Source organism: Rhea americana, unplaced genomic scaffold (genome assembly GCF_003343005.1).
Source record: "Rhea americana isolate MKP2758 unplaced genomic scaffold, rheAme1 scaffold_227, whole genome shotgun sequence".
Classification (NCBI taxonomy): Eukaryota; Metazoa; Chordata; class Aves; order Rheiformes; family Rheidae; genus Rhea; species Rhea americana.
The window spans coordinates 171,812-186,684 of NW_028186343.1; the positions used below are offsets into that span (position 1 = coordinate 171,812).

Below are 14,873 nucleotides of genomic sequence, written 5' to 3' on the forward strand. Positions count from 1 at the left end.
GGCGTGAGCGGTGCGGCCCGCGCTCTTGCAGATGGCCCGCACGCAGAAGAACAAGGCCACGGCTCACCACCTGGGGCTGCTGAAGGCCCGCCTGGCCAAGCTGCGCCGGGAGCTCATCACCCCCAAGGGCGGCGGCGGCGGCGGCCCCGGCGAAGGTGCGTTGTCTCCCCGCCCTCCCCTCCCTCCTGTTCTCCCCGTGCGGGACTTGGTGCTCCTCTCTGGGGCTTTGGGGTGAATCTCGCCTTGAAAAGGAAATGAAAGGGTTTGTGTGCTTTGGCTAAGATAACGTACTGGCAGAAATCCTGAGAGCTGTAGATGCAGGAAAATCCAGCAGTAGCTTCCTCTTCTTAAATATGACAGTGCAGGTGGTGCAAGCTGCAGTGCTAGAAGTGAATGCTCCATCTGCACCCAAGTCGAGTATAGCCCACTGTGAAACTTTGCAGGCTACACTTCATTAGCAGGCACACACAACAGAGTCTTAGCACTGGAACAGGTTGCCCTGAGAGGTTGTGGAGTGTCCTTCTCTGGAGATATTAGAAATCCACCTGGATGTGATTCTGTCTAACATGCTCTAGGTGACCTTTCTTGAGCTGGGGTGGGGAGTGGGGGGGGTGGACTAGATGATCTCCAGAGGTCCCTTTCAGCCTCAAACATTCTGTGATTATTGAGGCAAGGTGCTCCAAGACGACACAGATTTTCAACTCTGTGGTTCACGCTCTTACCCTGCTGTCCAGGAAGCTTACCGGTCTTTCAGTCAGGCAATAATAAAAGTAATGGTGGGAATGCTCTCCAGAATCTTAGAAGATAGAAAGTGTCCACCTTTAAATGTGTATTTTTTATTCCTCGTTTGCAGGTTTTGATGTTGCAAAGACAGGTGATGCCCGAATTGGATTTGTGGGTTTTCCATCAGTGGGGAAATCTACTCTTCTAAGTAATCTTGCTGGTGTGTACTCTGAAGTGGCAGCATATGAATTCACAACACTGACTACTGTACCTGGGGTCATTAGATACAAAGGTGCAAAAATTCAGGTGAGATCTTTTAGTGTCTGTTAGGGATATGATGGTATGTGTGGATGTAATGATGTTTTATGCCTGAATAATATGGTTTGACATTAGCAGGTTAGAAGTAATACACAAAAGTGCTTGAGAATGCATTGGAAATGTTTCCACGAGGTACTGTTTTTAACCTGTTTTTCACTTTGCTATGGGAAGAAATTCCTGCAGTAGCTCTCTTCTTTTTGTATAACAATATCTGTTCTGTTCCATTGTACCAGTAGGGGCTAGTACAAGGGGATAGTACAATATGTAAGAATCCATGGGGAATTCTAGTCAGATCTGCAGCTGAGTGAACTGCTTTAGGAGAAAGGTAGAAAATTGCATTTATTTTCTCCTTGAACAGAAATATTTTTCTCGTGTGTTTCTTTCTTTCTTCTGAAAAATAGCTTCTTGATCTCCCAGGAATAATAGAAGGTGCCAAGGATGGGAAAGGCAGAGGACGGCAAGTCATTGCAGGCAAGTGTCATAGGCCTTGGAGAAGGAACCGGATGATACCCTATTACTGATTAAGCCTGTGAGAATGAATGGTTGAATCACTATTTCTGATGTCTTGGAAGTGCTGATTTATTGTATGCTGGAATTAAGGTGTTTGATGTGAAGCAGTTGCCATTTTCAGTTTGCTCTGTGTTCAGTTACGTCTTTATGCATCTGCTGAATTTGTGCTGTGTTTTGACACTGTGCTGAAAGTATATTACTAATTTTAAAGGCAGATATGATCCTATATTAAACAATGCTGCCATCTTACTTTCTTTACTAAGTTTACTTTTACTATTTTGGAATCTGGACATAGACAAGAAGAAAGCTTTTTTCAGCCTGCCCGATCCTTATTTCATGTAAAAGTCTGATGCTTGAACAACATCACATCTTCAGTCTTTTTTTTGGAATTTAAAAAATAGGAAAAGTACTGGCCTTTGTGGATTTAATGTTCTCATCAGTCCACTGAACCATCTTTGGTGTTGTTTTGTCTCAGTGCATGAGTGTAGCTTTTTGAGGGGTGGTTTTCTTTTTCTGATTCTTAGTTGCTCGAACCTGTAACCTCATTCTAATTGTTCTGGATGTGTTGAAACCCCTTGGGCACAAGAAAATTATTGAGAATGAACTGGAGGGATTTGGAATACGTCTGAATAGTAAGCCCCCCAATATTGGCTTCAAAAAAAAGGATAAAGGTGGCATTAACCTAACAGCCACGGTAAGTGGGAAGTTTTCTGTAACCAGAGTTAAAGAAAATAAATTGCTTGTAGAAAGATGCCTTTGCAGTGAATGGTATACTTGGGACTGTTCCTATGTTACGACTTTTGAAGTTGAACTGCTGCATTGTGCTGTAATCAGCAACCCTCCTTGGAGGCAGCACCTGCCATAAGAGCCTAAACACCTCCCTCCACAAATCTGAGGCTTGGTTGCTTTGCAACAGTGACAGGTTGCAAGACCAGAAGGAAGCATATAAAACCTGATGTTAGCCAGATGGCAGTGGTGTTTTCCTAGAGAGCTCAGAGCTCCAGGCCTTGCACTCTGGACTACTCTTCATTTTCTGTTAAACACTCGTTGGAATAGGCATAGACACCAAAATTCAGATTTCTGCTCTGGGATCAAGGCTTCTAACATTTAGTTGTGTTGGTACTGAACAACAGATACGCAAGTTTCTACTGAAAGTAGTCCCAAAATGACTGGAAACTTTACTTTTGACATAGCTGTTTGCAGCCACTGATAGCGTTGATTTGAAGTAAAGCTGTTGTGATTTAAATCTCTTTCCCTCTCCACAAACTAACTATAGCAAAATCATAATCAAATCCAGTAACTAATAATGCAGCTAGTATTTCTAGTAACGTACATACAGTGATTGGTAGGTGATAGCACTGCTAATTGTAATTCTTGATTTGACTGTGGGCTCCCCCATTCCTTGCTTAATACTGTGTGTGTGTTCAGTGTCCTCAGAGCGAGCTGGATACTGAAACAGTGAAGAGCATCTTAGCAGAATATAAAATTCACAATGCTGATGTCACACTGCGCAGCGATGCCACTGCTGACGACCTAATTGACGTTGTTGAAGGAAACAGGTACTGCTGGGATCCTGGGTTTGGCATATTTGTGATTTGTATTACAAGGAAAAGAATAATCTCTTGAGTCTGCTTCCCACAGAAGCTAAGGTTGTAATGTGGTATGAACAAATGCTGTTTAGCACCCTCCTGTCCTTCTCAAAAATGATGCTCTTCTTTTTCAGTGAAAGTGGCAATGTATTGCTGCTAGGCTGCTGTATCACACTTTCCTTCTCTTTGCAGGGTTTACATCCCATGCATTTATGTCCTGAATAAAATTGACCAGATATCCATTGAGGAACTAGATATTATTTACAAAGTACCCCACTGTGTACCAATATCTGCTCATCATCGCTGGAACTTTGATGATTTACTAGAGAAGATTTGGGACTACTTGAAGCTAGTACGAATGTGAGTCCCAATTGCTGCCTTCTGTGGCATTATAAATATAAGGCTGAGATTCAAGAATGGGTGAATGATGATTCTTGTACAAAGGTTTTCTGCTAGCTTAGAACTTTGCTTTTAAGTGCTGATGTCTTTTGTCACTGCAATATGTTTAATCTGTAATCCGAGATCATCCTGATCATCAGTTGTGTGATGGAGAGATAAGGATTCCCTAGCAGTCACAACTACTAGATTTTGAACTACTTATGGGAGGGTTAAGTGAGAACCTTGTAAAACCAACTCCATAAATAAATAAATAGATAAAACTTTAAAAATGGATACTTAGTCAAATTTAGTGCAAAGATGTGAATTTCAGAGGTAGTCATCTTTTCACTGTCACAATTGACATTATGCATTCAGCTCACTTCATAGTAGTGAATTAAGTTCTTCATCTAGCATTTCAGGTATTTTTGTATAAACTATTACAGGCTTACCTTATAGCCGTAAGTGGATAAAAATGTGTTTAAAATGAAATTATTAATGATACAGTAATTATAATCTTTTAAATTTGTATGTATCTTCTTGTGACAGCAAAATGTAAAATATACTGTAAAGGAGATTATAGCCCTGATACCTAGAGATGCTAAGATTTTGTCAGTTTTTCCTCTATGTAGGCGAGTTTAAAATTTCACAAGTTGGAACTGTAAAACCGTAGCTGCTCTTTTCAATCAGCTGCTCCTATTTCCTCTTCCTTTTTTTTTTAAGCAGCAACAGAAAGTCTACCAGGAGTAAATCTTTGCAGTTACAAGGGAAAATCTGCTGCAGCCACTGGCTTCCCAGCTGTATTTTCAGCTTAAGAGCAGCAAACAATTTACAGGATACCTATTGTCACCACTGAAATAGTAGAACTTGGTGCAAGCGCTAGCATGGTAGTGAAAATAACCTATGAAATTTCATAGTGGGTTAAAAAAAGAACAGAAGGTTCCATTATTGACAACTGCTTGATCTGTGTTACAGCTACACAAAACCTAAAGGGCAGCTTCCAGACTACACCTCTCCTGTCGTACTACCTTACTGCAAGACTACAGTAGAAGATTTTTGCATGAAGATTCACAAAAATCTCATTAAAGACTTTAAATAGTAAGTACTATTGTAAAAGAATCATTTCTAGAGTATAGGAAATAATCCACCTGTTGGTACATTCTCACTATCCTCTAAGCTAGAAGGGAAAACAGTTCAATTTTTATGTTGAATAGAAAAGGTCTCCCAACAAAAACTTAAACTTGATACTTAAATTATTATATTTAGTGTTTCTATACTCTTTACTGGCCCAGTTTAAGAAAAATATTTTTCTTTCTACTTCAGAGTAGCACAGGGTGTAGTATTATGGGTCATATCCTACATATATAAGTATTTTTGAATGACTTCATACTTTGTTTTGATCTGTGTGTACTCTAATTCATACAGACCACTTACCAGGTACTTGTAGAAGAACAAAAATAGCTCTTAAAGCAATGCTTTCTCTCTTAAGTTTGTGACAGAAATAGTTGTTGCTGTGCTGTCTGCTTATTGCATTCTGTGCCTTTAACTGATTTTTCTTTTTCCTCACCTTTCAGTGCACTGGTCTGGGGTTCATCTGTTAAACACAACCCTCAGAAAGTTGGCAAAGACCATACTCTTGAGGATGAGGATGTCATTCAGATTGTGAAGAAATAAAGTTGTTCTCATACGGTTTGTCACTGTCCCTGACTTCATCAAGTTGTAAGTGGCAAAGAACAGGCCACTTTTATCAAACCTGTAGCAAGGGGGTATTGCTTTCTATGGTAGTAGCTTACTGCATGGAAAAAGTGATGTTTCTGGCCAACTTGTTCTATAGTATCCCATTCTGGCAGAACTTACAGCTGAAAAACTCCTGTTAAACTACTTTCACAAGGACAAAATACTGAAAGGAAGCCTCAATGTCTGTGATGATTTTCTGCTGCATGTGCTTCTTTTCCAAATTAGAAAAAGTTCACACATCTGGAATTAGTTCTAATTTAGAACTAATAATGAAAAGCAGAGGTCAGAGAACAGTATCTTATAAGACAGTTCTTGTGGAACTAGCCCTGGCTGCCTTAATCTGAGATGTTCCTACATGAATACCTAAAGGCTATTAATAGTTCTGCAGTTGTGGAAAAAGATGCTAGATTCCACTCATTATGAGTAGTAATGTTATTTATACAATACAAAGTAAACTAGATGCCCAGGTTGTGCTGTGTTAAAAAGTAGGCACTAAGCCTAAAGTTTTCTTAAAAGACTTTCCTGCTTATCTGACTTGTCTGAACTTAGTTGCTCAGTAAAAGCAGGCTGCTATAAAGGAGTAGTGTTACTGTTCTTAGAAGCGAGTAAAGTTGAGCTTTCTGCTCAAATTAATGCTATATCAAAGTCACTAGCCTCCAGCGTTTGTCCTCCTAGGAAAGGGAAGTAGGGCTGTTTGTGTCAAATGCCTCCTCTGATTTCACAGATTTTGTAACAGTACCTACAGCTCTTTCAGACGCTAATGTCGGTATTAAAATCACTCTAACAGGAGCAGTGTGTGAGTGTGTGACAGTGAACATAGAATCAAGGCTTGAAAGCTTTCATTACTATTTTGCTTGATGTATTTTTTTTAATAATATTCCTTGCCTACAGTCCTGMTGGCTAGCAGTATAGATGGTGGTGGGGACTATCCAGCACTGGCACCAGAACTCAGAGTTTTCTTAACCATAGCCCTCCAAGAACAGCCTCTAGTTTACACAGGTACAACTATTACATAGTCAGCTGAGAGGGGCCTGTCATTTCAGTGCAGGAGTTCCACAGCATGTCCTCAGTGAGGTCAGTTACCTCCTGTGGCATTCACCTCTCCCTCAAGGAGCACATCCCCACTGCTGCCATTAAAGCTCTTCCTGGAGACTGAGCTCAGGCACTGGTTCCAGCTTACGCAAGTGCAATGTTAAAGGTTAGTCAATATATCATAATTACTGTTTTATAAGAGCAGTTGATACAGACAGCTGGTAGAATTGACTTTATTTACAGAATGTTACTGGGAAAGTGTCAAGTTAAAAAAGTATGAAAACAATCTTACAAGGACAAGCTGGTGATTGCATGTTTTACATAGATTGTCGTATGAACAACCACTAAAGTATGGGTGACCCCCAACAGATTCCACGCTGGAGATTTTAACTTGCTGTTTCTGTACAATGTTGTCTCTGCTGGACTGAAACAAACCCACTGCAGCATGTTGGCAATTATTATAATACAGTCAAGTGATTTTTCTGCTGCTGGTTTTGCATTCAGTGAGACTTGAGAAAAAAACAAGTTTGTGAGAATTCTGGTTTTGCTTTCACCTTTTTAAAAAAGAGCACAATGGCCTAAGCTAGATAGAAGACATGACAGCAGTACTAGACTCAACACAAGTGAGAAGGTGAAGTGAGGAACCATGCAGTAGAAGGATGGAAAAGAACATTTAACTGCTCAGGAAAGTGAAACAGGCTTAAAAGGAACATAGTATTTAAAAACCAAATATACACAGTAAGATCACAAAACTACCCCCCTTCCTCCCCCTTTCAAGCCACAGAACAAAACTCTAGAGGCAAGTTTCACAGTAATTGCATCAAGTAGATGCACACTAGATTGAGGACAGTTCTTGGGACTCCCTTCTATAAATAGAACTGAAGGCAGTATAGAACATACCACAGCTATGACTGAGGAGTTGAAGGGTGAGGATTTAAAGGCTCCATTTTGATGACCTTTAGCAACTTGTCTGAAAGATTAAAACAAGGAAAATACTGCAGCTGAACAAGGATCAGCACCAGCCCCCTTGAAAGAACTGTGACCAAAAACATACCTACAGTCTCTTTGCTTATGGCAGACTGAAGAACTGGCTTTGTCATTACCAGGTCCCATCCTCAAGGCAGTTTGAARACTAAACAGTTCTTTCATTTAATGGCAAGAGTCACACACACACACACGCAAGGAATCAGACCTTTGTTATACAGACAGCAAGATGTGGGCTTTTTACTTTGACACTAGCTACACTGAATGCACAGTACATGACAGAAGGATGTGTTTGAGAGGGAGACTTAGATGAGCAGCAAGAAAAGGCAAAGCAACTTTATCCTGTTCACTCACACTTAGGATATGCAATTTTAATCTTAAAGAAAAGTCCCACATGTACAATGGAGAAAGATCCAAACCATAGGCACAACTAAAGCTCAACTGTTATCAGCTACTCTTATGTACAGCTGTATAGATTCAAAAAAGCTATTCTATGTGTATATATACAAAAGATTGTTTATACATAGTCTGTACACAAGGGTCTATACATTTAGTTTTCTGCAGGAGGAATCCATAGCTGCTACCTCTACACTAGAGAATATCAGCACTTCATTCACATATCTTACAAAACAAAAAATAGACACTTCCAGGATTAAACTGGCTTTGTCTTGCATCTAAATTTCTTCAGGCTTCACTATTTAAGCCTTAAAGGATCCTTTAATCTTGATGCAGACATGAGACCAGGACAGGTGCCATGTGCTTTAGTCTCTTGAAAAGAAATTTTGCACAGAGTGCTAAAAATAAAAGCCCCAAAAAACAAACAGAGGTGAAGTCCTGACTATGGACATTTTTATCCAGTCTAAAGAAGCACAAGTGTCCCACCCAGCGGTCACTGTTCACTGCCGATATTCCAGTTCATCTACACTGATGACTTTGGATGGCATGGAAGGGAGAGGCTGCTGCAAGACATCTGAACCAAACCATTTTGCAAGGCCAATGGGAGAGCCACTTCTCTGGCTGGGGCGATGGTCAAGCTGTGTGTGCCCATGAGATAATCCAGTCCGAGACGGCACATTTTGGGGGGTGGTTTGCACACCAACAGGTGATCCCTGTGCTCCGGTGCCTGTGAAATGTAAAGCTATTAGAGGTGGAGTAGTAAGTTCACCCAAGACTGAATTTTTCCTAGAGCAATCACACAATGCACTATCATATGTGAGCTGAATGTGGTATTAACTGTTAGTCCCTGGAAAACCCAGACTCCCCATTGATTGCTACACATTTATTCTCTTAGCATGCCTGTAAACTCTGCCTGACATTGCTGATTCCAGAAGCAGTATCACATCACTTGTAACTGGAAGACCAGCATCACAGAACCATTTGTTCAACATGGGTGCAGGCTGCAGCCCTCCTTACTCAGGAAGGAAGTGCTTGTCACCAAAGAAACTACCATTCACAACACTGCAAAAAAGCAGAGCCATCAATGGGAAGATACATCATGATGGAACTTCACTTCAGCTTTCTTCTAGTGTGAAGACATGCAGTTGCCAGAACTGCTCTGGTAATTTACATATTCACAGTTGCTAATTTGGGGTAGGCACTGAAATATTTTCCTGTTAGCTTAGTCTACTGAAACAAATCAACAAGTATACTACCTAGAACAGGCTAGTCAGCATTTTAAAACCTCACATTCCTGTTTTACATTTTAGCCTACCTGATCGCTGTAGCTGCTGTTGCATCATTGCTAGCTGCAAAGGCGTCCCAGAGCGTGGATTTAAGATGTGATGGCTGGCTGATGGTAGTGGATAAAAAGGTTGACCAAGGATGGGAGCAGATATTCCCTGCAAGTGAGACAGGTCCACTCCAGGAGGAAGCATACCTGTTGGATAAAAGCGAGGAAGCTTTTTACCTAATAGGCACAAGAAGCTTTAAGGAAAACAAGCATTTACTTAGTAAGATGTGTTGGAATTTATTGCCTCATTTTAAAGTAAGTTTTGATATAATAAACATTGCCAATGATGAATACCAATTTATGCCATTTCTAATGCAAAATAAGTCTTGTAGAGAACATTCATATATTTTCCCTTTAGTTAAGGCATTACCTGCTTGCAGTAGAGGAAGATGTTGTGGATGAACCCCCTGGGCCAGCATTCTCTGGACCAATCCTGGATGCAGTTGATGAGCAGGTCGTACAATTGGTACATGGGGAACAAGGGGTACTTGATGAACAGGACGGAGGAAAGGGCCTCCTGATACTGGGGAGGCCATTGTAGGAGTCTTTCTACCAGTTGATTTAGGCCTGTAGTCTTGCTCTTTGGTGCAACGATTTGCTTGAGTAAGAGGTGTGGAACATGCAGAGCGTTGCAGTGCAGGTAGTTTGGTACCTAAGGTGGGCAAAGTTTCTTGATCTGCATTCTCCACAGAACTAGACAGTAGGTTATCTGTAGCTAGAATTGAATACAGCTATTATAGTCCACAGCTAGAGATTACATCTAATGAAAATTAAAGTTAATGACTGGATTTGATAGCTAGATTCTAGGACTGGCTGAACTTAGTCAGATATAAAGTGGTAAGCTTCCTAGATGTTTTTAGTCAAATAAGCTCAAAACATAATGAGAAAGAGTATGTTCCTCAGTGAAATCCCTTCATTTCAAGCTGAAGTCAGACTCAACAATAATTCCAATTCTTATTTTTCCTCATACTTAGAAATTCTGAGCTGGGAGCATGGATGAATCAGTCTCAAAGGAGACTTCCCTACAGGGGTTATAATTTGGAATTGAAGTTCTGCCAGAAATCCAGCCATGCGTGGTTCTTTTTGGTGCAGACACGTGTTTCCAGGTTAGAGGCAGTCCTCTGTTTCTGCCATCTTGAGGTGCTTAGTATCCCAAATGCTACTGAGCAGAAGTTACTGCCATAGACCGTCTAGGTCACTTAGACAAAGCCTAAAATCTCTTAGGACTGTCTGCTACCTGTTAGAAGGAAAGAGTCAATTGTACAATAGGAACAGCAAGCTGTATCTCTAGTTAGCAGAATTCAAGTGCAGCGTCATAACAATTGAGCACATTAGTATTACTGAGCAAGGCAACTGGTATTGAGCACTTCCTTCTAACAGCCACTTAGATAAGTTGCAGTGACAAAAGTCTTCCTTGATTTGCTACATTTAAGAGCTTAATTGGTCTCAGCTTTGATTGTTYGGTTAAGCTGTCTCAAGAGGGCTATGATTTACTTGCATTCAGCTACTGCAGTAGAGAGATATGGAAGCATTATTCTAATACACTTGTTCATCAAGACCAGTTGCAAAGAAAAAGTTTTGGTCCAAGGCCAGGCCCTTAATGTTACTATGCCTAAAACACTCACAGATAAGGAAAACATGATTTAAACCCAACATTACTAGAAAAATACACTTGGGAGTTCTCAGTTCTTCCACAGCTCTAACATTCTTCTTGTTGCAGGCTCTCCTTTCTACACCCTCCAAAAGTTGTGAATGTCTTAAGCTAGTCTGGACATATTAGGGGTTGAAGCTCTTCAGTTCTATTCCAAATCTCATTTATGTGTTATTTTAAGCCATTACAATACCTTCATTTGGCCTCTGATTTTCATCTTTAACATCGTTGACTTTCAGTTTCCCAGAAATTGGCTCCTCTTTACTTTTTTCCTTGCTCTCATACATCTTGCGAATCACTGAGGTAGGTGTAAAGGAGGGAGACAGCTGTAGAACACATAAGAATAATGCCTTAACTCAGTGCTGATTACCACACTTATTTGTGGGTGGACACCAATTGTAGCATATGCTTTCCATTTAAAGCTCTTATGCCCTCATGACTTCACCTCATTTCATAGTTTTATTCTGTAGTTTAAACACTCCTTTTTATCCAACTTTGCAGAAGTTCAATACCTTTACTAAAAAGCAGATGTTCAAGTTAAATATATCTTCACAGACTTAAAACAATGGTATAAGATAAGCTGTACTTAAATCAGCAGTTTTCAATTAGCTATTGGCCCAGAACTTTTCCACAGGAGCCCCTATCTTAGATTAAGTCAAGGCTGACAGAGCTGCATAAAACCACTGCTTCATTTGTATTTTTCCCATTGAAAGTTACATAGCATCAATGGAAGCTACAGATTTGTTATGTAAAAATCAAGTATTGTATCTGATTTAGCAGCTGATGACCAGTGTTAGCCAGAAGTTGCTAGCAAGTATTCGACTGATTAATGGGGAAGTTTAGATCAAAGCAGCATTTTACATAAAAGCAAGTGCAGTGGCAACACCTCGGCTTTGAGATTTTATTGAACAAGTGACCCTGAAGCTCTGAGGTAACCTACAAGTACCTGTGCTAAAGACCACAGTTTTCTGAAGTGGCTAACAACTTTCAGCATTTGTCTTGAAAATTTAAGTACCAAGACACAAGGGGCCTGAGTTTCCATAACTACCTTCCTTTGGTTTCAGATGAGCAGGTAAAAGTGGTCAAGGTGATCAACATCTTTATGTTCCCCCTCCCCAACCCCCATGCAAACTAGTTAGTGCAGACAGCTTTACAGCTCTTCCTGTTATTACACATCAGGTACTAACCATGCTAGTAATGGATGCTGTAGGGGCTGGAGAAGATGCACTCCCTCTGTGTCCTGGTGCAGGTGACTTAGTCACTCGCTGCTGCCTGTTAATGGACAGAAAAGTTAGCAAGAGGCAGCTCTACTCTTGGGACAGGATGAAAAGCAGGATTACTAAGAACCTATGCAAGCTTGAGTCAACAGTACTAATATCCAATGGGCGGGGGGAGAGAGAAAGAGAGGAGACCACCACCCACCCATGATCAGTTAAGTGTGCACCTTAAAGATCTTCCAGTCACTCACCTGTTCCTGTAGCCATCTCTACTCTTGTCCATTTGTGGTTTACCAAAGCCATGCTGGTAGAAGTTTGCTGCCTGTATGGCTAAGTCATGCGGTAATGCTAGTCCCTCTAATGCAGCTTGCTGTATCTCCAAGGGACTTATCTGAAGGAGAGTCATTAGAATCAAATCAAAACTATCTAAAAGATAGTGAAGGTTCACTATTACAGCTACTAATATCTTCATATCAAAGTATCTCCCCAACAACAGTTCATCTGTTTTATGACGGAAACTTGAAGTTCTTGTAGTTAAGGTACTCCAAGATGGAATTATTGCTATGGAATGGCAACAAGATTGATATTTACACTTTGCATCCTCAGACTCCAGACAAACTTGACCTAACCAGAGCATAAGCATTTGAAATTAACAGATACATACACATTTCTACAAGTTAGTTCTATGCTTCACAACATAAGAAAAGATGAATACACATTAAGCAAACAGCATTTAGTCTAACCTGCGCAGCAACTGGGCTCATAGGCTTCCTTACACCTGGAAATGGATCACCAAGCAATTGCTGAGAACCTTGTCCAAAACCTGATGAAGAATGTTCAAAAGTTATTTAAAAGTACTAAGATTTTTTTCAGTACATATATGAAGATTCTCAGCCTATCCCAGGCTAAATCATTAAATGACTAAATCAGACACTTAGGTCTCTTCCCTGTCACTAAAGAGCTACCAGGAGAAAACTTTATATTTCTTAATGCAGATGGCCAACTAGTGCCTGAAAATTGGCTTCTTACAGTAGCAGAACATATTACTCTGTAGCAAGACTTACTGTAAGGTCTAGTTAATAGGTTACACAGGCATCTGCAGTTTTGCAGAGTAAGAATTAAATTACAAAAAAGGTCATGGACTACCTAGGTAGCTGCAGAAAAATCTAAGTTGGTCTAATGCACTGTTCAGCAGGCCACCTTAAATCCAGAATTTCTCCAGTGACTTGGACCTGCTTATTGGAATTAAACCCCACACTTAACATTAGAGAAGAGTAATAAAAGTGACATCAYCTTGCACTGAAGAGGCAGGTAATGACTTAGTTTCCCACCAAGTGCCAATAATCCTTTATTATACTGCCAAGTATTACTTAAAGACAACTCAAGTTTGTGTTCTATCAAAAAAATACTGCGCTCTACAGCCTCACCAATGGGTGAAGATATTCGATGGCGCAGATAATCTGCGGAAGCAGCTCGAGTTGGAAACACCTGTGGGATAGGAGGAGAAGGTGCTCTTTGTCCCAGCAAAGAGGCTGCAGGTTCCAAACCACCTATCAGGCCGCTTAAGACATTTGATGAAGCAGGTCTGGTAATAGGTGGACCAAGAAGTTCCTAAGAATAAGTAATGACAAAAATTGTTCAGAATATGATCTATTTATACAAAGCAGCTCATTTTACTAGACTGCAGGCTATGCTATTTATAGCAAGTTAAACAGACAAGGCTGACTTGTGCAACTAGATATACTAATTCTGGATTGCCCTTAGAAATGGGCATCTAGCCAGGTTTTTCATTTTCAAAATGTAGTCACAGGAAATACCATTACAAGACTCAAGTTTTAAAGTAAACTAAACTGCCTACAATAAGTTTTGTGAGCAGTTTTTTTTCCCCTATAGGGAGGGAAATCTGACTACTAATCTGCCTTAGATTAATTTAGTTCAGTTCACAGTTAATCTGCTTTAAGCTAACTGCTTTAAATGTATTGTTTCCAAGTAGTCTTTTGATCTTCCTATTGAAAAAGTACACTTAGAAGTGTATCCCCAAGGAGAAATACCTGCAGAATATTCTTTGATAGAGGCTGGCCTGTCATCTCAGGAGGTGACATCAAGTGGCTTTCAAGGCTCTGTTCAGAAAATGAAAAACACTAAACTAAATGTAGATACTAGACTCATCAAGAGACAGTCTACATCTGTCTCAAAGTATTTACCACAAGCCAATACAATAAAGATAAGCATACTATCAAAATTTAAATAATTTAAAACCTGCTGATGAGCTAAGCTGAGTTTTCCTGTAATATACACTAGGGAGCAGCAGGGCATATAATCACTGGCTACATTACTGCAGAACCTGTAACAGATGCTCTAAACTGTATGGGCCACTTTGTGATCATACGGTACAGACTTTCCTAACTTCCCAACTACATGAGACTAACTGCATGAGACAACTCAGTATTATATACACTACCTATTATATCAGGGGTATTAGATAGCTTGTGTACAGTAATCTAGGTACACAGGACACAACAATGATCATTTTAGCACTATTTCCAAAGACTGAGGGTTAGAAACTTGAAACAATCTTTAATGCACTCTATAAGCAGGTTAGCATACTTGATTTCCTATGCACCCAGTTCTGCTCTCAGGAGGTAGTACCAAGTTTGTGGCAGCTCCCAAAACAAGCCATATAACAGCAAAGAGCAACTCCTCTGCTTCACTCCAGAACATAGTAAGCATAAAAGTCTCCCTCCCCCAACTCCAAGTCTAAGCATTCAGTTTAATTTACTTTAAGTAATTTTAAAGTCCTTAAAGCATTAGTTTGTGTACTGATATACCTCTATTAAAACCCACAAAGCAAGAAGTTTTAGCTTCAAGTAAGTGTGAACTGTACGCATACTGAAGTTGTAACAGAGCTGTATTAATAGCCACATTGAGGCAGCCATTTAACTAGCACTAGCAAGTCTTCTGTGAAGAGCAGACTGATGATTCCTGTTATATGTAGTACATACCTCTTC

At 40.2% G+C, this 14,873-nt stretch overlaps 2 protein-coding genes across 3 annotated transcripts in view; one reads left to right on the top strand and one right to left on the bottom strand.

Annotated features, from left to right (window-relative positions):
- The first annotated feature begins 6 nt into the window (after window positions 1–6).
- On the top strand, window positions 7–5,207 carry DRG1 (developmentally regulated GTP binding protein 1). The gene is made up of 8 exons (XM_085305772.1): window positions 7–155; window positions 854–1,029; window positions 1,443–1,512; window positions 2,076–2,245; window positions 2,980–3,110; window positions 3,333–3,500; window positions 4,491–4,613; window positions 5,090–5,207. Exons 1-8 carry the CDS (start codon window positions 32–34, stop codon window positions 5,187–5,189), a joined length of 1,062 nt encoding a protein of 353 aa, XP_085161898.1. The 5' UTR covers window positions 7–31; the 3' UTR covers window positions 5,190–5,207.
- A 1,294-nt stretch (window positions 5,208–6,501) lies between these two features.
- Window positions 6,502–14,873, bottom strand: part of EIF4ENIF1 (eukaryotic translation initiation factor 4E nuclear import factor 1) — a 22,806-nt gene continuing 14,434 nt past the window's right edge. Inside the window, exons 10-18 of one of the 2 annotated variants that reach the window (XM_085305770.1) lie at window positions 13,917–13,985; window positions 13,293–13,476; window positions 12,609–12,688; window positions 12,117–12,256; window positions 11,836–11,920; window positions 10,842–10,974; window positions 9,368–9,649; window positions 8,980–9,144; window positions 6,502–8,391 (exon numbers count right to left, since the gene is read on the bottom strand). In XM_085305770.1, coding sequence (XP_085161896.1) covers window positions 8,165–8,391; window positions 8,980–9,144; window positions 9,368–9,649; window positions 10,842–10,974; window positions 11,836–11,920; window positions 12,117–12,256; window positions 12,609–12,688; window positions 13,293–13,476; window positions 13,917–13,985 — 1,365 coding nt within the window. In that variant the 3' untranslated portion in view covers window positions 6,502–8,164. Of the gene's footprint in view, window positions 8,392–8,979; window positions 9,145–9,367; window positions 9,713–10,841; window positions 10,975–11,835; window positions 11,921–12,116; window positions 12,257–12,608; window positions 12,689–13,292; window positions 13,477–13,916; window positions 13,986–14,873 lie in introns of both variants that reach the window. The other variant, XM_085305769.1, reaches the window with a different exon arrangement.